The 25557-nt window shown below is 43.3% G+C and overlaps 1 protein-coding gene across 2 annotated transcripts in view; it reads left to right on the plus strand.

The window, feature by feature from the left end:
* Positions 1–25557, plus strand: part of LOC123773731 (endoribonuclease Dicer) — a 143958-nt gene that overhangs the window by 90595 nt on the left and 27806 nt on the right. For both annotated transcript variants that reach the window (XM_069321918.1, XM_069321917.1), the window contains exons 7-9: positions 1103–4186; positions 13127–13321; positions 20413–20607. In XM_069321918.1, the coding sequence (XP_069178019.1) occupies positions 1103–4186; positions 13127–13321; positions 20413–20607 (3474 nt within the window). The remainder of the gene's footprint in view (positions 1–1102; positions 4187–13126; positions 13322–20412; positions 20608–25557) is intronic.

Consider the following 25557-nt stretch of genomic DNA (forward strand, 5'->3'; position numbering starts at 1 on the left):
GACTGCTGCGTTCCGGAGGGGTCCATGGGTGGTTGATGCTTGGTTGGTCAGGCCGGGGGTGCATCATGTTTTGTGTCCGGTTGCGGCGCTTCGCCGTTATTTGCGGGCCACAGCTTCTGTGTCTGGGGACGCGCTGTGGGTTGATCCGGTTTCCCTTCTTCCCTGTTCGCGGGTTCGGGTCTCTCAGGTCGTCCGCAGGGTTATTAGGTCCAGCCAGCCTGCGGTCTATCCCCGTGCCCATGACGTTCGTAAGTTCGCGGCTCTTGCTGCCGTCTTTGGGAATATGTCTTGGTCTGATATTCGGGCGCGGGGATTTTGGCGGTCGAACAGGGTCCTGGCTGCTCGTTACCTTGTGAATGTCCCTGGGCCTCGTCGGGCCTGTGTTGCTTTGGGTCGGCGGTTGCAGCCAGTTGTCTCGGCTTCGAGTTGAGGGGTGAGCGACGACCGCCTCCCGGGTAAGTCCCTCTTTTTCTGTCTGTGGGTAGTTAGCTCCGGGGAGCCGACGGGGCTCCCCCCAGAAAACCAGCGTTGAATGTAATGAAACGCCATTTTCTGGGTGAGTCCCGGAGGCTCCCCGGCATCCCTCCCTCCCTCTGGTCGGCGGTTTTTCGCGTTTTTGACATCCAGCCTCAAGAACTGAGGTGTGGGTAGCCGGCGCGGGGGGTCTGGGGCTCCCCCTTCCCCCTCCCGGGGAGGGGGGAGCTGCGCAGACAGCGGCGCGGCAGTGTGTGACGTCACACTAGTTTGCTTGTTTTCGGTTGGGGAGTTCTATCCACTAGTTCGGTTTTAGGTAGCAATTTTAACCAGAATAGGGGTTTGTTTTGGGGCGCTTACCTTTCTGGGTGCCTGTTCCGGTCGATGGCAGACATAGAATGCTTCCAACTACACAGGGGCTTCTATAGGCCATTGCTCCCCTTGCCTCTCTGAGGGGGCCCGGTTCTGGCCGTGGTCCCCGGTAGGCCTAAGAACTCCATACACATGACTGATGCCAAAGTCTGACATTAGCATATCAGCCTGGGATAGCTCCGGGGAGCCTCCGGGACTCACCCAGAAAATGGCGTTTCATTACATTCAACGCTGGTTTTATATTGTTCCTTTTCAGTGGTTGGAGCAGCTGGAGAAGAATGAAGTATTGGTAGTGGTTGCACAAATATTTCTTGATCTTATTCTTCATGCCAGGCTGCCACTGTCATCAGTGAATCTCGTTATCATGGATGAATGTCATCACACCACAGGTAATCACCCTATGCGAGAGATCATGAGACAGTATGAAAAATTGAAGAACTCATCCTCTGAAAAATGCCCTAGAGTTCTTGGGCTTACAGCTTGTGTTATTCATCGTAAATGCAGAAAGCATGATGTGTTGGACATGATGAAAAAACTGGAAGCTGCGATGGATTGTGCATTAGCAACGACTATTGATCAAGATGAAGTTATTAAGCATAGTACCGGTCCAAAGGAGATAATAATTTGTTACGGATCTGAAGAAATTACAGAGTACCAAGATATAATCTATAATCAGTTACAAGGAATCATAGATGACGTAAATGAACAAAAAAATATTGAAAAGAAGTACAAGAAAGTGGTAAATAAGAAAATAGAAAACATTAGGTACATTATGAGTCATCTTGGAGACTGGTGTGTGGCTCGGGCAATTAAGTACGAGATAGACCATTTTGATGAAATTGAAAAGATAGAGGATGTACCAGCAGTTCGGGAATTGATGAGCTTGCTGAGCAGGAGGTTGGGGAAGATACATGAATTTTGTACAAAAGAGGAATCAACCATGAACCCTCTTTTTCATGTTACCAAGAAAGTTAAGAGACTATTTTCAATATTTCGTGCATGTAACACAAAGGTATATGGATTGATCTTTGTTGAGAGGAGAAACACTGCCAAGATCCTGTATGATTTACTTTTGGAAGCTGCTAAAAGGGCTGAAGATCTTGAATTTGTTAAGCCTTTGTATGTTGTTGGTTCAAATACCCGCTTGGGTGTTGACCTTCGTTTGGCTCAATTAGAACTTCGAAAGCAGAAAGAAACATTAAATAAGTTTCGTAATGGCGATTGCAATTTCATAGTGTCAACTAGTGTCTTGGAGGAAGGTGTGGATATTAGACAGTGTAATATTGTTTTACGCTTTGACAAGCCAATGAATTATCGGGCATATGTACAGTCAAGGGGGAGAGCACGTGCACATCCCTCTAGGTATGTACTTATGGTGGAGGAGAATAGTCTGCGTGACATGCTGGAGACAGTGGAAGTGTATAGGGAAATTGAAGCATCTTTGACAAAATTATGCCACAATCGTGAATTGCCTACGAGTGAAGAAATACGCTTGCATTTTTCTGAAGATGAATATATTTCTCCTTATGAGCCATTTGGACCAGATGGACCCAAAGTCACTGCAAATTCTGCCATTTCACTCATTAATGTGTATTGTGGTAATCTTCCACAGGATAAGTTTACAGTATTGGCACCAGAAGTTGTTTATGAAGAGACAGACAATGGAGTTGTGGCCGAAATAAAGCTACCTATTAATTCAACCCTGAAGGACAAAATCCGTGGGGATTGTATGGAGAATAAAGACCTTGCCAAAAAGAGTGCTGCACTGTATCTTTGTAAAAAGTTGCATGAAATGAAAGAATTGGATAAATACTTAAGGCCAGCAGAGGTATTAGATGATAGTATACTAGATGGTCTGGTGGAAGTTCCACCTGAAGGAGTAAAGGAGGGGGAACCTGAGCCTGGTACAAAGAAGCGACGTCAAGTCTATGATAAGGAGGTGTGCGAGGCATTTACCCATTTCCATGAAGGAAACTACAAGTTGTATTCAATTATCATTCAGCCAAAGGGCACACCCCATACTAACTTAGTAATTGATTCCTCCAAGAGTGATGTAACGATGGGATTGATTTGTAAAAAAGAATTGATTCGTTGTCCATTCCCACTCTACTTTTCTAAATGGGGGGAAGTGGAAGTCAAGGTGAAATTTGTTAAGGAACTTGTAGAACAAAGTTCTGAGCTGATGAGTAAAATTGAACATTTCCATAAGCTAGTTTTTGAGACACTATTGCACATCAATACCTCACTATTTGTCTTTGATTCTAAAAGCTCAGGAGTATTTATTGTGCCAATAGGAAAAACTGGCACAATTGACTTAGATGTTCTAAATCAGATATTCCCATTGACATCTCTAAGATTGCCCAATATGTTTAGATCACAAACAGGAAGTTTCCAGTTTGAGAGATCTACTTTTGAGGATGCTGTAATTTACCCAGTGTATATGCAAAACACTGACCTGTTCTATGTTACTGAAATATTTAATGATATAAATCCACAAAGTGAGTTTCCAGAATTAAAGCAAATATTCTCTTCTTATGCACAATATGTCTTTCAAAGATATGCTAAGAGGACCACTAATCTCCAACAGCCTTTAATAGCGGCAAAGCACCTACCAAAAGAACTCAACTACTTAAAAAAGCTGCCAGATACTTGTAAGAAGACTGATCAGAAGACTGGACGTGAACCTGCCAAGTACATTCCTGAACATTGTGTCGTACTGCCTCTGAAAGCCTCTCTCTGGTGGCAGATCATGTGTATCCCGTCAATTCTTCATCGTCTGAATAGTTTAAACTTGGCCCATCAACTGAATGTTACCATGAATGCCCCAAATTATAATACACAGGATTCAGAGTATTCAGAAATAAATTTTAATTGGACTGAAGAAATAATTGCAAGAACAAGAGATGATCGTGAAAAAAATTTGTCTGCGTCATTAGTGAAAAAGAAGAGTGACTATATCCATCCATTTGTAATAGTTCAAGCTCTCACACTTTGTGCCGTTCATGACAATGTGGATCTGGAAAGATTGGAAGTTCTCGGAGATAGTTTCCTCAAATACATCACTGCAGAATATTTATATTTGAAGGACACCAAGCATCATGAAGGAAGACTCTCTCTGCGCCGTGGCAAGCTGGTTTGTAACAGGACTCTGTATTCCCTGGCAAAGAGCAGAAAAATACCACAGAAGATCCAGTCTATCAATCTGACACCCTCAACAAATGGCTTCCTGCCAGGCTTTTTAGTCAAGCCTGACATTGAACAACATCTTAGAGACTTGAATCTTCCCAATAACATTTGGTCCAATCTATCTGACTTTGATGATTTGGATAAACTAAAAGAGGTATGTGCATCAAAGAGTTTCCAAGTTTCTATATTTTAAATTTAAACTTAAAAAATAATTTATGAAATGGTACAGTATTAACCCTTAAGCTGTTTTTTGTCAAAGCAATTGAATGAAGGAAAGGGGATTTGGCTATCATATTTGACTTCCATCCATATGCTTAGTAAAATGTTTCCAAGTCTTGTAATATTTAACCAAGCCCTCTGACCTTTAAAACACATTCCTGGACTCTGTAAGTGCTACTATCTGTTGGCAACATTTAAATGTCATCCCTTGTACTGGCACTGAAATCTCCAATTACGCATCCTTCAAATCCTCACACACTTCTTTTTGTGCCATTTTCTTTACATAGTTCAGTAGTACTGTATTGTGTACAAGATATAAAAATGTTTTCTTTTTCCTCATTTATTCACTGTCTTGAGTTCTATAATGATTAATGATAAATATGAAAAGATCATTTTTTCTGGGACTCCTCAATAACTCCCCAATGCTATAACCTGGAAGCAACCAAACTTTGGGGAACACACCACAGCTCTGTAGCTAATGAAGATCTATCAGAATCAGTACCAGAATCTGGCCTGCTCAAAGAGATCCCTACAGAACTGACAACACAAAACCCAACAGAAAGTCAAAATGTTCCAAAAACAAACAAATGCTCTGAGAAATTTGTAACCCTCACAAAAACTCTGCAAATAATCATTTCCATGGCAATATTATGCCTACAGTAAATACAATTACCAATTATTAGATGGCAGCCCAGGTGACCTAGGATTTTGGTCAGTCACAAGCTCTTTTTCCTAATCCAGGGACTCTCAACTCTGCTGGGCCTTCTGTCACCTTTCACATAAGTGATACTATCTGTGCCTGGAACAGTTGTCCTATATACAGCCTTTGTTTGGTTTTATTCCATATACTACTTCATGAGTGTGTTCTGTGCACACTTTGTATGCGTATTGTGTTAACAGTTTGCTTCAGTTGTTGTAGCCTGGGATTTCCTCCCTTGTAGCAAACCTGGGTCACCTGTTTCCCAGGGAGGGCTTTGCTGTGTGGTTTGGGTTGCCTCCTTGTGAGGCTTTTCACTTTCAGGCAGTACATGGGCTTTTCTGGGGAAGCCCCTTGGTAGCTCCTTGTAGCTATCTCGCTGAGACTGCTCCACACTAAAACGTCACATCAGTTGCAGGAGTTCTGTTGAACTTCCAGGCCGCCCGGGCCAGGCTTCCAGCTGTCTCACTGATTCAGTTCTATTTCTGATGCTCGTGTCTTCACACCTTCCAATCACGCCAGCTCATGGACAAGCCCAAAAGCTTCAAGTTGATTAACACCTCCGGACGGGAACGACGCAGCATTGCGTCGTTTTTTTAGTTTAAGCATTCCCGGTAACGACGCAGCATTGTGTCGTTTTGTTAGTTGAAGCATTCCCGGTAACGACGAAGCATTGCGTCGTTTTTGGCAGCGGCTTCGGGAGGGGCGCACAGCGGTTTTAGATATTATATGCATATACTCTTGTAGGGAATTTCATTGCGAATACATTGATACCAAGATGAAAGACCTAGGACCAGAATTGAGGTAACAAAGTTGAAAACAGTGTACCCATTTTATTAGCACTCACAGGGATTATGCTCCGTCACTTTCTCTGTTTGCTGTGGGTGGCACGCCTGGCTTTTGGACTTTATATTTGCATATATTCCTGTAGGGAATTCTATTGCGAACACAATTACCAAAATGAAAGACCTAGGACTTTCACTTTGGACATTGAGATGTCCAAAGTGAAGAGAGTGTACACATTTGATTGCTCTTATGCGCTCCCAGGTAACACGCACTCACTTTCTCTGTTTGTTGTGGATGGTACGCCGGGCTTTTGTACTCTATATGTCTTTAGTCGTGTAGAGAATTCTATTGCGAATACAATGATTCCAAATTGAAAAACCTAGGATGAGAAATGAGATGACAAAGTAGAAACGAGTATATACTTTTCAGTATTACCTCGCTCTCTAATGTAATGAGAGGCGCCTTGGAATGGCGCAGTGCTCTCTTTCCGGGCCACATTCATCTGGTCGGCGGGTGGAGCGTGCTGCGTTTTTTTTACTTCATATGCATATGCTCTTGTTGGGAATTCTATTGCGAACACAATGATACCAAAATGAAAGCCCTAGGACGGGAATTGATGTGACAAACGTGAAAGGAGTGTACACATTTTATCGCTCTTATGCACTCCCGGGTAACACGCACTCGCTTTCTCTGTTTGTTGTGGATGGTACGCCGGGCTTTTGGAGTTTATATGTCTTTAGTCGTGAAGAGAATTCTGTTGCGAACACAATGATATCAAATTGAAAAACCCTGGACGAGAATTGAGGTGACAAAGTTGAAGAGAGTATACACTTTTCAGAATTACCGCGCGCTCCCGCGAAACGCTAGGGCCCACTCGGCCTAGTTGAGGGCTGGCGGGCTGGGGCCCACTCGGCCTAGTTGAGAGCTGGCGGGCTGGGGCCGCCAAAGTGTTAAGTGCTGGATATCCTTGGACTTGGTTGTCCTGTGCAGGCCATTTTCTTTGTGTATTGTTTCCTGTTTTAGTGTAGCCCTCGCATGCGTGTTCTGATTCTGGTTTAATTAAATGGTTTGTCCCGGGCCCATTGGGAATTTTAGGCCACATGTACTCAAGGTTCTCTTTCCTGTGTGTTTGCTAATGCTTCCCTTGCATATCCAGAGCTTCCCTTCTCTGGTGTGTTTGAGAGTTCACCCCTGTGAGGCCTCTCTACCAAGGTGGATACTTCGCCTTGGGTTCCTCTGTTTTACTCTTGGTTGGGGCACACTGGGGTCCATGTGCTTGTTTACATGGCACACTGCAGTCACCTCCCATAGCCTGGTGGTTTAAGTCGTGTTTAGTTTGTTTTTCTACTGAGCTGCACTGATGGTTACCATCCTTCAGGCCCTGGAAATTCCCTGCAGGTCTCTCATGGTCCTTATAGAGTGGTCCATTAAGCTCAACCTCACTGTTTGTGAGTTTGAGGAGTGTTCTTCATCATTGCTCTCTGATGATCATTCTTTCTGCCCCTGCCATCCTGAGGTCTTCCCTTGCGCCCTTGCTATTCCTCCTTGCTGCATCTCGGTTGGGTTTGCTGTTACATCGTGAGGGCTGAGTTGGGTAAGAATCAAGGTAAGGGAGCTCCACCTAATGGGGCTAGGATAGGTCTGGCCCCAGGGAAACAGTTCCCAGATAAATAATGAATTATGAAAGGACTGCTGTCTAGAGGAAGCCTGGTTGAGGACCGGGCCGCGGGAACGCTAAGCCCCAAAATCATCTTAAGGTAGTGCAGATCACCTAACCCTGAACCATGTGTGTGATGGAAACTCCAGCTGAAGTTTTACCTTAATACTGTATAATTTATTAACCCAAAACCCTCAAGCACAACAGAAATACTTTACCACCTTGATCTTACATTACCTCTCTGAGTGCACATAAACATGAGACGAGATTTACATAGAGTAAACTAGTGGTAAAGTCTACGTTTCCTTAAGAGGGCCAGGTGCGCAATTTATCAACCATCCTCAAACACTCAAATTTTTTGTGTATAATCTACATGGTAAATGCTACCAACTTTTCCTAATTGATCAATATAACAGGAACAGGGAAAAAAATTTAAAATATTTAAAAAAAGTTGAAAATTTAAAAATTTCTAATTAACTAAACTAATTTAAAATTTCACTAGTTTTTATTTTGTTCATTATGGGCTCAGAATGGCATATAACGTTCATTTTCTTTGCATTAAAATAATATTTGAGAGTATAGTTTACTGTAAAAGAAATATCCAATGTGGCCTTCAATATATGCACAAAATTTAGACGCAAACATTTATAACTCAAAGTTATGGGTTTACGAATAAATGACAGCCTAGAACCAAGAACTTTGCACATAATATGTAAAAATGCTGAGAGTCACTCTGAAACTGAAGTTTGTATGTTGTCTCAAAGAGGAAAATTCTGTTCATGCAGGAAAATTATGTTAAAGTTCTCAACAATGAAAAAAATGGAAAACTTGGCTTATTAGGCAAATCGGGCCTTGCATAGTAGGCCGAGAAGTGCGTTCTGGCTACTAGGTACGACATATATATATATATGTTGTACCTAGTAGCCAGAACGCACTTCTCAGCCTACTATGCAAGGCCCGATTTGCCTAATAAGCCAAGTTTTCATGAAATAATGTTTTTTCGACTACCTAACCTACCTAACCTAACCTAACCTAACTTTTTCTGCTACCTAACCTAACCTAACCTATAAAGATAGGTTAGGTTAGGTTAGGTAGGGTTGGTTAGGTTCGGTCATATATCTACGTTAATTTTAACTCCAATAAAAAAAATTGACCTCATAGATAATGAAATGGGTAGCTTTATCATTTCATAAGAAAAAAATTAGAGAAAATATATTAATTCAGGAAAACTTGGCTTATTAGGCAAATCGGGCCTTGCATAGTAGGCCAAGAAGTGCGTTCTGGCTACTAGGTACGACATATATATATATATATATATATATATATATATATATATATATATATATATATATATATATATATATATATATATATATATATATATATATATATATATATGCGAACAAGCCTGAATGGTCCCCAGGACATATGCAACTGATATGTCCTGGGCAACATATGCATACATATGCAACATATGCAACTGATATCTATATATATATATATATATATATATATATATATATATATATATATATATATATATATATAGATATAGATATATATATATATATATATATATATATATATATATATATATAGATATAGCTATATATATATATATATATATAGATATATATATATATATATAGATATAGATATAGATATAGCTATATATATATATAGATATAGATATAGATATATATATATATATATATATATATATATATATATATATATATATATATATATATATAGATATATATATAGATAAAGATATAGATATATAGATATAGATATATAGATATAGATATATAGATATAGATATATATATATAGATATAGATATATATATATAGATATAGATATAGATATATATATATATATATAGATATAGATATATATATATAGATATATATATATATATATATATATATATATATATATATATATATATATATATATATATATATATATATATATATATATATATATATATATATATATATAGTTAGTTAGTGGTACCTCGCATAACGATTGCCCCAAAAGGCGAATATTTTGGGTAACGAACGGCCTGATCGGTGTCAAATCGTCCCGTATGACGAACGGTGGTTTGAGTAACGTCAACACCACATGGTGGGGTCGCGCTGCTTCTTGCACATTCTTAGACGCCTCCGACGATGCACATAAATTATGTTGTTCTTATTTAAAGATGCTAATGATGCTGGGATATAAAAGGGTGACTGCTGAGATGTTGCAAAGCATTGACGTATTTGTAGGAAAAAAGAAATGAAATGTCTGATATACAACAAATGTCAAAAAGGTTTGTTCAGTGGTCGGCAGGTAGGCTGCTTCATGTTTCTTACATACAAAAAAACGTAAATAATAAAAAAATGAAGAATTTTGAAAACCAGTACAAATGTCAAAAGGGTTCGTTCGGTGGTCTACAGGTCGGCTGCTCCATGTTTCTTAAAAAAAAAAAGAAAAAAAAAAAAAGAAAAATAAAAGAACTGTTGAAACAATTTGAAAAATGGACAAATGTCATAAAGGTTCGTTCAGTGTTTGTCGGGTAGGCTGCTCCATTATTGAGACGTAAGTGACAAATACAAAACAAATGGAACACATTTGAAACAAAGAAAGATTGTCATAATGGAGCAGCCTACCCAACAAACACTGAGCAAACCTTTTGCTATAACGAATATGAAAGACAAGGGCTGCTGGAAGGGTTAGTAGTGCGTGAGCAACCATTTGTGGCACACGTGCCTCTGGCTCTCAAACACCTGTCCCACACGGTGTTGAAAGACTGTGCTCAGTCGGTGCAATTCAGACCCTATTGTTTGAAGAACATAAGGGTCATAACATTGGTGAAGCTTGGCGCAATAAGGGCTTAACACAACGGTCGGATGCCAGTGATACAGCACCTATGAGGATGATACAGCGAGCGTATCCAGGTGTAGCTCTGAGCCCCACCCTTGCCATCTCTAATGTATATAGATGATACATAGATGAATCGTTTTCTGCGTTCAGTGATGATGCATCTGATACAAGTAGCATAGATGAACAGTGTTAGCGGTTTCCATGGTGGTGGTGTTCATTGATATTTTCAAGAATACCTGAATCTCTTCCTGACTGATGGACACTCTTTGAGGCTAGCTGAATCTCTTCCTGTGTGGGACCTTACAAAGCGATCTTTTCAAGACTAACTTACAAATTGAGCTTTTCCTATAATCGTTTCAATACTATTTTATGCTTTACAAGCTTGGCTACATACCACCTACAAGTACTAAAGCCAAGGATGCACGCGAGTGCATTATTTGCAAGCACACAGAACGATGAAACAGGAAACAAAAATCTATCTGTAGCTGGTGCAAGGAGAGTAAAGTCGCGCTGTGTACCATGGACTACTTCGTTGACTATTATGCACCTCCAAAGTACTGAGTGTGTAATACAGTGTGTTACTGTGTAAATAGTATGTGAAACTGTACATATTGTAATTTTAGTGAATTTTTACCACGTAATATTGTGACAATAAACATTTATTGTGGACACATTACTGACACATGTATCACAGTTTCATGGAAAATTATGAACATTCTACTGTATACATATTGTAAAGGTCACAAATATGCATCATATACGATAAAAGAAACAAATAAAACCGCATTGGAAATGCATAGAAAAAATATTTGAAAATATATTTGTGGCAACACGCGGTGCTTGAATGGCCTGCGCGACCGTGTCTAGGAGCTTCACACACGGGCGACCAGCCCCTGATGACATCACAGCGCACCTTGTCCATGCCCTCACAGCCAAAGTAAGTGGAATTTGGTAATTATTTTTACATAGACATGTTCAGGAATGGTAATTTATCATTTTACAAAGAAAAATTATATTTTGGGGAACATTTGATGTCATGCACACTGGGGAAATTTCACAATAAACACAGTGCATCACACTGGTTACATGGGGGACACTCGTTTTGTATGACGTCCGTTTCACATGACGAACATGGAACGGATTAAATTCGTTATGCGAGGTACCACTGTATATATATATATATAAATAAAACAAACAAACAAACACACACACACACACACACACACACACACACACACACACACACACACACACACACACACACACACACACACACACACACACACACAGCATGTATAATTATAATGGGGTAGGGGATATATAAGTATACAGGGGTACCTTGGTTTAAGAGTTAAATCCATTCCTGGAGACAGCTCGTAACCCAAAAACTCGTAAACCAAAGCTAATTTGCCCATAAGAAATCATGGGAAATGAATCAATCCATTCCTGACTACCCAAAAACTTCACTTCAAACTAAATTTTACCTAATTCATCCAAATCTACACTACAAAAGTATGTTCAAGTTATTACTCTTGCTGATGACTCCTGTTGGCGTATGGAAGATGGTGAGGAGGGGGGAGGAGGAGAGGTGTTACTGTTTGGAAGGGGAGTCCCCTTCCATTATAACATCAAGCAGTAAAGATTTTTCTGGAGTGCACTCTGGCACGTTTTGCCTGCATACCACTAGGATCTGCTTGTGGCTCGCTGCTTGCTTGTTTTACTAAGAATCTGTCTAAAGACACTTGTTTTTCCCTACATTTTAACACTTGTCTGTAGTAAGACATCACATTGTCATTTAAAAGGTCAATGCAATGGCCTGCTACAGCTTTATTTGGGTGAGTTTTTTCAACAAAACTTTGCAGTTCTTCCCATACTTCACACATTTTCTTAATGAGGAAGGAACATCCTCTACTGCCTCTACTCACAACTATTTTCTTAGGTTGAACCTTACCACTGGCTTTCTTGGGACCCATGGCAAGATGTATAATAACAACTTTTATGTTCAAATGGCAAAAAATCCGAGAAAAAACTAAATCCTCGTTAAGAATTCAGGCGGGATAGTCACTGGGCTCCAGGCACTGGTAAACTGAGGTATGATCGCCGTGCCACCGCGCACGATCCCAATTCTCATCAAATGCCCAATTCTGGGTGAGCTCCGGTGAGCTACCTACATCCGAACAGAGCATAATAACTCCCCCCCCCCCTCCATGGAAAACAAACAAACAAATCATCATCCAATGATTTGGATGATGATTTGGCACACACTCGTTTGCGCCTTTACCCCACGATGGGGGGGAGGGGAAGGGGTAGCATGCACATCACCATGCACTCGACTGATGTGCATGGTGGTCAGAAATCACCTCTGGCCTCGCTTTCATGTCTGGATTTTGCCCTGTGTGGCTGTACCAGCTGTGTGGTGGTGGTGGTGGTGTGGAGGCTAGGTGTTTCTGGTACTCTGTAGCTGCATGCGCCTAGGGGCACCTTCCCTAGGTGCTCCTTTGCGTATTCAGGGTTTTCTTCCCTGGGACATTTGGGTCTCACTTCCGTAGAGGCCTTCGTCGATTGGTGTTGGTTTTCGGCCTTGGAGTACATCGGACGTCTTAGGCTTGCTGTCTTGCCCCGGGCAGGGAGTGGGTTTTTGACGGGTGGGGCAAAGTTTGCTCACGCAGCGACCGACGTTTCTCTCTGGCCATCAGTTTGGTCAGTTTGCCTGCTCATTGACAGAGTTTACCATCTTAGCTAGCCCAGTGCACACCCAGAAATTTGAGTAATTACATTCAATGCTAGTTTTTTATGCATTAAAATTAGTGAGTTTATTAATGTGCTCCTTTAAATGAAATAATGTGAATGAATTTATTGCAGGAGGTGGTTAACAAGTTAAGGCAGATGAATGAGGAGAAGAATGTGGGGATGTGTTACAACCCATGGAAAGAGCACCTTGTGTCAGACAAGAGCATAGCAGACAGCGTTGAAGCTCTGATTGGGGCTTACCTGCTTGTTGGTGGTAATGAAGCAGCTGTCAATTTTCTTCATAAGTTGGGCCTAGGTGTTTATAATGTAAGTGATATGTTGTTGGAAATTATAGCACAGTACAGTGTATGTAAAATTATTGTATAAAACTATTGCTTGTAATCAGGCTGTTAGGGAAATAAACAGGATTTGCTACCTTGAGGTTACCTTGAGGTGCTTCCGGGGCTTAGCGTCCCCGCGGCCCGGTCGTCGACCAGGCCTCCTGGTTGCTGGACTGATCAACCAGGCTGTTGGACGCGGCTGCTCGCAGCCTGACATATGAGTCACAGCCTGGTTGATCAGGTATCCTTTGGAGGTGTTTGTCAAAGTTCTCTCTTGAACACTGTGAGGGGTCTGCCAGTTATGCCCCTTATGTGCTAGGGACTAAAAATTCAACATATAGTGAAGGACCTCTTTCTGGTGGTCTGTCTGTAGCTTCTCGTGTAGCTTCTCATGGTGCCCACCTGGACCCTTCCAAAACTTCGATGCCACACCAGGCTCCAGTGGTTCATGAGCAGCTACGAGATAAGGACCAGAATCTGGTTCCTTCAGCTGAGGCAAAAGGGAAGTCTGAGGTTTCAAAATCACCACAATACCAAGAGAAAAGCCACTAGACAGAAAGAGCACTCCAAAACACTAACTGCATTGATAACCTTTGGATCTCTAGGCTTGAGACCTCACAACAGTGTGACTAGAAAAAAAATTCGTATTAAACAGAAAAACAAGCACATATCCCACAAACAATGAGGTCTAAAAGGAAATCCAATACTTAGCTGCTTAGCTAAAATAGGAAGCCAGGATGGGCAGCAGAGCACTTACGAGTTTGCTCATCACCAAGTGCATGATTGATCAAGGCTGCCATCTGAAGGCAAACAAGTGTTGCTAACTAGTGGTTGGTTCTGAACAACTAGTCAATACATAGTTTGCATTAGGTTTACCAATTTTTTCCAGGCAGTTACTTGTTTTTTGGCGGTGTCCCTTGTGGCTCCCTGAAACTATTTTGCTGAGATGGCTCCCAACTACTAAGTCAAATCAGCTGTGGAGTTCTGGTTGGCCTGCTGGGGACCAGTGCCAGAACCTGGCTTTCCCCCACAAAGGTGCAAAGAGCAGGTGACACTCATCCATCCCACCAGGAAAGCATCCCGAAAGTCAGCGAACCAATACAGACCACTGCTAATTTCAAAGAGACTAAAGCCTCAAAATTGCTGAACAAACTCTCCCAGCAATGTAAATAAACAATCGAATCTCTCGAAAGAGTGCAAGCTCGTTAGCACTACCCCCCCCCCCTCACTAGTTAGAGAGGGAGCCTGGAGCCTCCGGTGCCCACTGGGCTATGAAGCCGTTTCTGTTGCTGATGTGGGGGAGGCAGCTTCTGTCTCTCCATGCCGATTGTGGCTCCTGTTCCTGGCCAGGTTGGGGTCTGCCTCGGAAGTGTTCCTGGCTAACTGGTGGTCGGCTCGGCCCTGGTTCAGGTTTCGGGTGCTGGCCTTCCTCAACGACTGGTTTGTGTGGGCTTCCAGCCGGTCTGCGTGTCTACTCACCAGGGATTTGGTTCTTTCCCAGCTCGCCAGGTTTGGGTTCTTGGTGATCTGGTGGGAGTCCCTTCTGGTTCCCTCCCGGGTTCGGCCTTGGCTGAGTCTTGTGTGGGGCTCTCGGACCTCTTCCTTGTCTCCCTCCGGAGTCTCTGCTTCGGCTGCCGTACCATCTTCACTTGCTCCCGGGTCGCCTGGCGGTTGCTTGAGAGTTCTGTGGGTGCTTGAACTTTGCCGGGTCAGGTTTGGCTTCCTCAGCTGTTCTGGTTCCTTTGGGGACTTCGTTCCGCCTCTCTCGCAATTGCTGGATTCAGCCTTTGGGGGGGGGGGGGCTTGCGTCGGTTGCTGCATCGCCGGCTTCCTCAGGGTTTTTTTGGGTTCAGTGCCTTGGAGCCTACCCGTTTCCTCACTCGATGTGTTCATGGACGCTTCCACTACATATAAGGGGCATAACTGGCCGACCCCTCACAGTGTACAAGAGAGAACTGGATAAGCACCTTCAAAGGATACCTGATCAACCAGGCTGTGATTCATACGTCAGGCTGCGAGCAGCCGTATCAAACAGCCTGGTTGCTTAGCTAAAATAGGAAGCCAGGATGGGCAGCAGAGCACTTACGAGTTTGCTCATCACCAAGTGCATGATTGATCAAGGCTGCCATCTGAAGGCAAACAAGTGTTGCTAACTAGTGGTTGGTTCTGAACAACTAGTCAATACATAGTTTGCATTAGGTTTACCAATTTTTTCCAGGCAGTTACTTGTTTTTTGGCGGTGTCCCTTGTGGCTCCCTGAAACTATTTTGCTGAGATGGCTCCCAACTACTAAGTCAAATCAGCTGTGGAGTTCTGGTTGGCCTGCTGGGGACCAGTGCCAGAACCTGGCTTTCCCCCACAAAGGTGCAAAGAGCAGGTGACACTCATCCATCCCACCAGGAAAGCATCCCGAAAGTCAGCGAACCAATACAGACCACTGCTAATTTCAAAGAGACTAAAGCCTCAAAATTGCTGAACAAACTCTCCCAGCAATGTAAATAAACAATCGAATCTCTCGAAAGAGTGCAAGCTCGTTAGCACTACCCCCCCCCCTCACTAGTTAGAGAGGGAGCCTGGAGCCTCCGGTGCCCACTGGGCTATGAAGCCGTTTCTGTTGCTGATGTGGGGGAGGCAGCTTCTGTCTCTCCATGCCGATTGTGGCTCCTGTTCCTGGCCAGGTTGGGGTCTGCCTCGGAAGTGTTCCTGGCTAACTGGTGGTCGGCTCGGCCCTGGTTCAGGTTTCGGGTGCTGGCCTTCCTCAACGACTGGTTTGTGTGGGCTTCCAGCCGGTCTGCGTGTCTACTCACCAGGGATTTGGTTCTTTCCCAGCTCGCCAGGTTTGGGTTCTTGGTGATCTGGTGGGAGTCCCTTCTGGTTCCCTCCCGGGTTCGGCCTTGGCTGAGTCTTGTGTGGGGCTCTCGGACCTCTTCCTTGTCTCCCTCCGGAGTCTCTGCTTCAGCTGCCGTACCATCTTCACTTGCTCCCGGGTCGCCTGGCGGTTGCTTGAGAGTTCTGTGGGTGCTTGAACTTTGCCGGGTCAGGTTTGGCTTCCTCAGCTGTTCTGGTTCCTTTGGGGACTTCGTTCCGCCTCTCTCGCAATTGCTGGATTCAGCCTTTGGGGGGGGGGGGCTTGCGTCGGTTGCTGCATCGCCGGCTTCCTCAGGGTTTTTTTGGGTTCAGTGCCTTGGAGCCTACCCGTTTCCTCACTCGATGTGTTCATGGACGCTTCCACTACATATAAGGGGCATAACTGGCCGACCCCTCACAGTGTACAAGAGAGAACTGGATAAGCACCTTCAAAGGATACCTGATCAACCAGGCTGTGATTCATACGTCAGGCTGCGAGCAGCCGTATCAAACAGCCTGGTTGACCAGTCCAGCAACGAGGAGGCCTGGTCGACGACCGGGCTGTGGGGACGCTAAGCCCCGGAAACACTTCAAGGTTACTTCAAGGTAACGGGCGTGTCATCTCTAGGCTGCCGGTTTAAGCCCAATGCTCACCAGGTCGGCCTGGGACCGTGGATTCTGTCCTTCCGTCAGGCCCACAGCATGCTGAGGGAGTTCGCAGCGGTGTGTTATTCACTTCAGAGGGTTCAGGTCGCCTGCGATTCGGTGATCTGGCTCCATTCGGACTGCTCCCCAGTGATTCTTTGCCTGTACCAAGGGGGCATGATGCTCTTTGGCTCTTTGAGGCTGGTCGCTTCGGGAGACTCGCCTGCTGAGTTCTTGGTCAGGCAGGACTGGTCGGTTGGGGTGGGGGATCGTGCAGCGCAGGCGGTGCTGCTTCAGCTTGCTTTCGGTATTGATGTCACGTCTGCGCTGTTTCGCAAGCTGTCTCGTGCGTAGTTTCACCTCCTGCCTGCTCATGCGCCGCCTGAGCCATCCTGGTCATTGGACAGGGTGCTCTCTTTTCTCTCTTCTCCTCGGTTTGTGTGGCCCCTTCGGTTCAGGATTTTTCTCGAAGGCTCTTTTCCTGTTGGCATTGGCTTATGGGGGTCGGGTCGGGGAGCTTCTTGCTCTCCTCCGGCGCATGGGTTTCTGCACTCAGTCAAGGCGATCGGTTTGTTCGTCTGCAGCTGTCTCCTTTTCTGGCGAAGAATGAGACTGCTGCTTTTCGGAGAGGTCCTTGGGATGTTGATGCTTGGTTGATCAGGTTGGTGGTGCATCCTGTTTTGTGTCCGGTTGAGGCCCTCTGCCGTTATTTGCACGCCACGGCTTCTGTGTCCAGGGACACGCTTTGGGTTGATCCGGTTTCCCTTCTTCCCTGTTCGCAGGTGTGGGTCTCCCAGGTCGTTCTCAGGGTTATTAAGGCTAGCCAAGCCTGCGGTCTATTCCCATGCCCATGACGTTCGTAAGTTTGCTGCTCTTGTTGCCGTCTTTGGCAACACGTCCTGGTGTAACACGGGTAGGGGTTATCGTCTCTGATCTTCTCTTGAAACCTCCTTACCTCTTGCCCATATTCTATTTACTTCTCTTCTACCAAGGGACCCCAGAGCTACTCTAAGCCGAATCCCACGCCACTTGGTCTTAGCCTTTTTGACCAGCTAAGATTCTACAGCCTCACGACATGGTACTAGACTCCCAGCAAACTCTAGAATCTCCTTCTGCTGCCACCACCAGACCATTAACACGAAGCGCAATAACCGGGGTCTGGACCGATTAAGCACTCAATAAACCTTGGGGCTTGATCCCCAGTTATTTGGAACAGGAGGGAAGAATCTACATTAAGTGTGGGAAATTTTAGCAAACAAAGGGATAGCTGAACTCTTACACTTTGTTAGGCTTGCGGCCCAACTAAATTCAGACTCGTGGAGACCACGTGCCAAGGACAAAGAGTATGAAAACATGGAAAATAATGAAATGCAAATTACAACTACAGGAATTGGTTTATTTAATCAAAATCTAAATAAAAGCACTCCCTATAGTTAACACTCCCTAGAGTCATGATATGACTATTTTCCTCTAGAAAACTCAAGCAGACTCTACCTTTTACTGCAACCAGCTAGATGTAGTGCTGATCGTGGGTAGAGGTGGAGATGGAGGACCTCTCCCAGTTGTTGATCAGTCCACACTGACTAGCCCTTCGTCACCACGAGGCTAGGGTATTCCTACGCCAGGTTCACTAAGTTTACTAGCAAGGTTTTAAGTTGAACAACTAATCTCTGTTGTACTGAACATCCCAGGTGGTTGAACTCTTTTAAACTGAAGATAATTGCACAGGAATTTTAGGGAAAGGCTATTTCCAATTACAAAATGGCTATTTGACCTTTGAGAATTACTAAATGTGGAAGGCTTTGGTGACCTGTGATCTCGGGTCACCCAAATTGTTCCGCGTCAAAGGCTAGTCCCCTGCTCGTGACGTCACTGATGGTGACTTACTCAGTGTTCCAACAATTGAGGATATTCTTGATACTTTAAACGGAATACTATTGAATACAATTTGAATGAAGACTTGAAACTTCTCTAAATTACTGAATTCTGTAAAATAATTCATTATACGTTGCTTAAGACAAAGACGCCGGCCATTTGTGATCTAAACTGCTAATCCCCAGGGAGAGACTCCGTGACGTCTCGTCAGGTCAACTACCACTTGTCTCTAACTTTTGTACAAGGGCGTATCCCACTGCCTTCCATACAATTATTTATTTTAAAACAGCTTCAGTTGTTACACTGGGCTGCCATTCAGGCATGGGGTTTTTGGCAGTCAAGCAGGGTCTTGGCTGCTCGCTACCTCGTAAACGTTCCTGGGCCTAGTCGGGCCTGTGTCGCTTTGGGTCGGCAGTTGCAGTCAGTTGTCTCGACTTCGAGTTAAGGAGTTAGCAGCGACCACCTCTCAGGTAAGTCCCTCATCTTTTCCTCTGTGGGTTTTTAGCTCCGTGAAGCACGAAAGGGCTCCCCCCAGAAAACCAGAGATGAATATAATAAAATGCCATTTTTTAGGTGAGACACGGAGGCTCCCCGGCATCCCTCCCTCCCCTCGATCGGCAGTTTTTCGTGTTTTGATGTCTAGCTTCAGAACTGAAGGGTGGACAGCCAGCGTGAGGGTCTGGGGCTACATCTTCCCACTCCCGGGGAGGGGGGAACTTTGCAGACAGCGGCGTGGCGATGTGTGACATCATGCTCGTTTGCTCGTTTCTTTTTGGGGAGTTCTATCCACTTGTTCGGCTTTTGGTTGAAATTTTCCACCGTAATAGGGGTTTGTTTTGAGACGCTTACCTTTCTGGGTGCCTGACCCGGTCGATGGCAGACATAGAATGCTTCCAACCACACGGGGGTTTCTATAGGCCATTGCTTCTCCATGCTTCTATGAGAGGGCCTGGTTCTGGCTCATGGTCGGCGGTAGGCCCATAAGAACTCCATACACGTGACTAATGCCAAAGTCTGACATTAGCATATCAGCCTAGTAAGCTCCGGGGAGCCTCTGGGTCTCACCCAGAAAATGGTGTTTCATTACATTCAACGCTAGTTTTTTTTCATGTTTTGACATCCAGCCTCAGAACTGAGGGTGTGGTTAGCCGGCGTGAGGGGTCTGAGGCTCTCCCCTTAGCTGCGCAGATGGCGGCGCAGCATGTGGTGACGTCATGCTTGTTTGCTCGTTTTCATTTGGGGAGTTCTGTCCACTCGTTTGACTTTCAGTAGTAGTTTCAACCAGAATAGGGGGGTTTGTTTTGGGATGCTTACCTTTCTGGTGCCTGACCCGGTTGATAGCAGACATAGAATGCTCCATAACCACATGTGCAATGCTATAGGCCATTGCTGCTCATGCCTCTCTTGAGGGGGCTAGGTTCTGGCTTGTGGTCCCCGGTAAGCCTAGAACTCCATTCACAATGACTGATGTCAAAGTCTAATATATACATATCAGCCCTGCATAGCTCCAGGCAGCCTCCAGGTCTCACCCAGAAAATGGCATTTCATTACATTCAATAATGTTTTTTGTGCGATTTACCTCCCTTGTGGGTTTTAATTTTTACCCGGGTTAATCTGGGACTCATTAAAAAAAAACTCCTAAGATGCTTTTAAATCTTTTAAATCACTCCTAAGTGATAATGATTGTAAAACTAAGAAATTATATTTCAGAATGAGTCGCTGCTGAAATCACAGCTAGAGATCGCGTCTCCAGTGCTGAGCAAAGAGTCATGGGTAGGATGTGAATTAAGAAGACTTTACAAGATTGCTTGTCTTGATCGATTAGAGAACAAAATACAATATCATTTCAGCAATACAGGTTTTATTGTGCAGGCTGTAACTCACAGCTCTTATTCTTCCAACAAGGTATGATGTAATGAAATATTTACGTAATGTAGGCCCCCATTGTTGAATACTGAGTTTTACATATGATGTATATAATGTCATTTATTCAGTGGAGAGCCCTGTCAGCTCCCTGATGCTATCTTACTGATTAACTGCCATACTATGTAAGTGTCATCAGTTGCAGAGTTCTTTTTGCCTAACAGGAACCACGAGCCAGAACCTGGCCCCCCCTCAGAGAGCCACAGAGCAATGGCCCATGGACACTTTACATTTAAAGTTTATCATCTTACGACCAGCGAAGGTACTCAGAAAGATAGGCGTATCAAAACAAACCACTGCATGGTTTAACACAAGACCATAGCCCACTAAATGTCAAAAGAACTTCCCCAAACAGAAAACAAACAACCAAAACTTCGTTAAACCAGCTAGTTAGGTCCACATTCCCCCCTAGTTGGGAGAGGAGAAAGCCGACCCAAGACCAGACAGTTCTTGACTTATGTTGTGTGTTTCCTGTGGTGCTCCCCCTCACTGGCTTTTGCCCATTTGTTCCTTTGCCATGGATAGATACCTGGATTGTACTTGGATGGGGTTCTAGGAGTTCTTCTACTTCCCAAGCCCAGCCTGGAGCCAGGCTTGACTTGTGAGGGCTTGATTCAACAGGCTGATACTTGGAGCGGCCTGTGGGCCGCTCTAAGCAAGCGACCTGCAGGCCCACATATCCATACATAGCCCAGTTGATTTGGCACTTCTTGAAGAAAACTATCTAGTTTTCTCTTGGAGATGTCCACGTTTGTTTCGGCATTTTTTTTTATACTCGCTGGGAGGATGTTGAACAACTGTGGCCCTCTGATGTTTGTACAGTGTTTTCTGTGCCTATGACACCCCTGCTTTTTACTGGTTCTTTTCTGCATTTTCTTCCATGTCGTTCCCTTAAGTATGTTGTTATTTTACTGTATAGATTTGGGACCTGGCCCTACAGTATTTTCCATGTGTGTATTATTTTATATATCTCTCATCTCCTTTCTAGTGAGTACATTTGGAGAGCTTTTGAGACAATCCCAATAATTTAGGTGCTTTATCGTGTCTATGTATGCATTATATGTTCTTTGTATTCCCTCTAATTCAGTAATCTCTCCCGCTCTGAATGGGAAAGTGAGTATTGAGCAGTACTCAAGATGGGATAACACACATGATTTTAATAGTACTACCATTTTGATGGATCCTTGGATTTGAAGGTTCTCGTATTCCATCCTATCATTTTTTTAGCTGACGCTATAATTGCTTGGTTATGGTCCCTAAACGTTAAGTCATCAGACATCAGTATACCCAGATCCTGTACATGCTGCTTTCCTACTATGGGCAGATTTGCTTGTGTTTTGTAACCTATATTTTGTTTAACTCCTGGGTGGCACAGTTATTATCCCTTGTGTTGCTAAGGGCTATTTCGCCATTGTCACCCACAGGCGCATAACAAAAAAAAAATATTCGAAACCTGTTAATTTGTGTTCTCTGATCACGGGTGAAAATAATAATAAAATCGTAAGTGGCATATTTTGCCCGCTATAGGGCGGGGAAGTCTGGCAAAAAAGAGGCGCTGACTCAGCGTGCATCCGAGGCGGTCTGCTCAGCCCCAGCTGTCAGGCTGGAGTGGCCACAAAGAGATAATTACCTAATTATTTCAATGTCTCTGATTGATTTGTCTGTTTTTTTTTTGCTGTAATATTAATCAATAGTGTGTAGTGTGATACATATATATAATAAAATGTGTGAATCATCGCTGTACTCAAAATTATGGTGTGCATATTATTGATTCAATTATTGTGTTCATAAAACAATAAACAAATACTTTGTCGGTTATTACACTATATACACAGGTTATATATACGTATCTGCATGTTTTGTTCACCAAAACTACCCTCTAAGTTGATATTCCGAGTCAAAAAGCAGGGAGGTGTGGCCACCACATCTGCCAGTCAGCCTCTCACTTCCACTCCTTCCCTCAATGACTACACACTCGTCCACATCTTCCTCCCACCATACTGTGTTTTTCTTTTATTCACTATATACAGCCATTATGTATAAGTATCTTCATGTTTGGTTCACCATAACTTCATAGTGGCAGCCCGCCACTGGCCGTCACTCCCTCCCTCTCCTCACCTGACTTGCCAACATTTGCCTCCTACCATACTGTTTTTGTTTTATTCACTTTATACAGACGTTATATATATGTATCTGCATATTTTGTTCACCATAGCAAACAACTAAGCTGGTATAGCGAGTCCAGACAGTAAAAGGTGGTCACACAGAGTCAGCAGACAACGCTACCTCCCTCCCCACCAAGATTACTCTCCCCACTACAGCGCTAATTATCACAACAATCCTGCTATTATCAGAATCCTGGTCATTTTTATCATAGTCAGGGGTCTTCTGTAATACTATCATCGCTAAATAATAGCATGTAGATATATATTATGGCATTTTTAGGCGATACTGTGGTCACAGGCTGAACAGTAGTGCTGTGAGCTCATGCTGCGTGCGTCAGCCTTGGTGGCTCACTCAATACTGAGGACCTCACACCCGGGAATGTGGCCCACGATTTTTTAAAAATGGCGTCTGTTACAAGAGCCCTGATGAAGGTGAGGTGAACCCTGTGTATCCACGGGCCGTTTAAATCTTGTGTAGTACTCCAACACGTCATATGACGTGATGCGCACTTTTGGGTAAGTTACTCAACACGTCATATGACATATTGCGCAATTTAAGGGTTAATAGCCAACAACACTACTGTACGCAAGAAAAAAAATTCCTTCTGAGATTGTTAAAATGTGTTCTTGGATCTTGGTGAAAAAAAATCATAGGTGACATATTTTGGCCATGATACGGCGAGGAAGTCTGGTGTGGGAAAACTTCCCACATCTTTATAATATCGTTAACACAGCATGCAGTAAGAAATTACTGCTGTTCCTTGTGTTAATTAAATCATAAATTAAACAGAAAAAAAAGTTACCCCAAAAGGGGGCAGATATGACAATTTCTCTTTAGAAAATGTACAACAGAAAACTAGAATGTCATGTCACTAAGTGGATGATTAATATGTATCAGTTCTTCAATACCTTTTAGATTATCAGTCTGTGGACTGAATCTATTCTAAAATTAAAGAAACAACAGGTCCGACGAGGCCTGAGGGGTGCCTGACAGCTGAGTGGACAGCGCTTCGGATTCGTAGTCCTGAGGTTCCGGGTTCGATCCCCGGTGGAGGCGGAGACAAATGGGCAAAAAGTTTCTTTCACCCTGAGGCCCCTGTTACCTAGCAGTAAATAGGTACCTGGGAGTTAGACAGCTGCTACGGGCTGCTTCCTGGGGGTGTGTAACAAAAAGGAGGCCTGGTCAAGGACCGGGCCGCGGGGACGCTAAGCCCCGAAATCATATCAAGATAATCTCAAGATAGGCCAGGTTCTGGCTTGTGGTCCCCGGTAGGCTGAACTTCAATTGACTGATTCCCCAGACTAGTATATCGCATATCAGTCCAATAGCTCCAGGGAACCTCTGGGGATCGCCCAGAAAAATGGTGTTTCATTACATTCAACGCTGGTTTTTTCTGTCCATATTCTTATTCGATGGTGTGTACTGTGGTATATTGATATAATAAAATATGTGAACAATTGCTATATTCAAAAGTACGGTGTGCATATTAGTGATTCAATTACTGTATATTCATAAAATAATATTTTTGCTGTTATTACTCTGTATTCACGTTATATATAAGTATTTCATGTTACGTTCACCATAACCGTATCACTAAGCTGGTATGGTGTCTAAACAGCATAGTGGCCACCATACTCTGTATGACTCAAGTCATACAATAGACAGCCGATGACACCACCTCCCTCACCAACATTGCTCCTCCCAGCATTCTATGCATACTGCTAATTCTCACCACAATGATGCTGTTATCAGAATCCTGGTCAATGAATCTTGTAAATGAATTAACATCCACAAGTTTATTTTGTAAAGGAACATGAGAAGTCATTTCAGGATTCTTAAAATCTTCAATCTCCATGTTTAAATTATTCTTTCTTTGTAGGGAAAGTCATGTCTGATTAAGCATTTCCATTATTTCTTTCCTTCTTTTGTAGTGTCGTCTGCGTTATCTTTGTACGTTTGACCTCTTTCTGGCTTTCTGCAAAGGAACATTATTTCAGATTGACTTTATATGCTTCAGAAGTCAGTAGTTTTATTCCATATGTGGGACTTCTATTACTTATAACAGTTTTCCATTGAATGTTTGTAAGTTCCCAGTTTATTTTTTTCCAGTTTATCCTTTTATTATTACAATTTAATTTACTGAATAAACTCTCTCGCTTGATCATTGTTTTAGGTCTATTATTTCTGGCCGAAACGCTACGCGTACTAGTGGCTTTTCAAGAGTGTAATTACTGTACTATGCTATGTATTCTCACAAACCCAATGTACCTTCTTGTATATAAATAAATAAAATAAAAACTTATGAGTATTAATGTTTGCACTCCAATCAGCTTGAGATATGAGTATGTGGCATCTGAGATAGTAATGTCCCTGATTATGTCTTCATTGTTTGTGAAGCCCAGGGGCCAGATTCACAAAGCAGTTACACAAGTACTTACGAACGTGTACATCTTTCCTCGATCTTTGACGGCTTTGGTTGCATTTAGTAAACAGTTTATATGCATGAAAACTTCGCAATCAACTGTTGGTATTGTTATAAACAGCCTTCAGGTGCTTTGGAGCTCATTAACTGTATAATTGTAAACAAAGCCGCCAAAGATTGATAAAAGATGTACAGGTTCATAAGTGCTTGCATAACTGCTTTGTGAATCTGGCCGCTGATCTAGAATATTTTCGTTCCTAGTTAACCTTGTTATCTACTGGTTGAGTGAAAAATTTTCACAGAATCTAAGTAGTTCTCTAATCTGTGGTTGGTTATGTCCCAGA

This window comes from Procambarus clarkii, chromosome 10 (assembly GCF_040958095.1).
Source record: "Procambarus clarkii isolate CNS0578487 chromosome 10, FALCON_Pclarkii_2.0, whole genome shotgun sequence".
In the NCBI taxonomy this organism is placed as follows: Eukaryota; Metazoa; Arthropoda; class Malacostraca; order Decapoda; family Cambaridae; genus Procambarus; species Procambarus clarkii.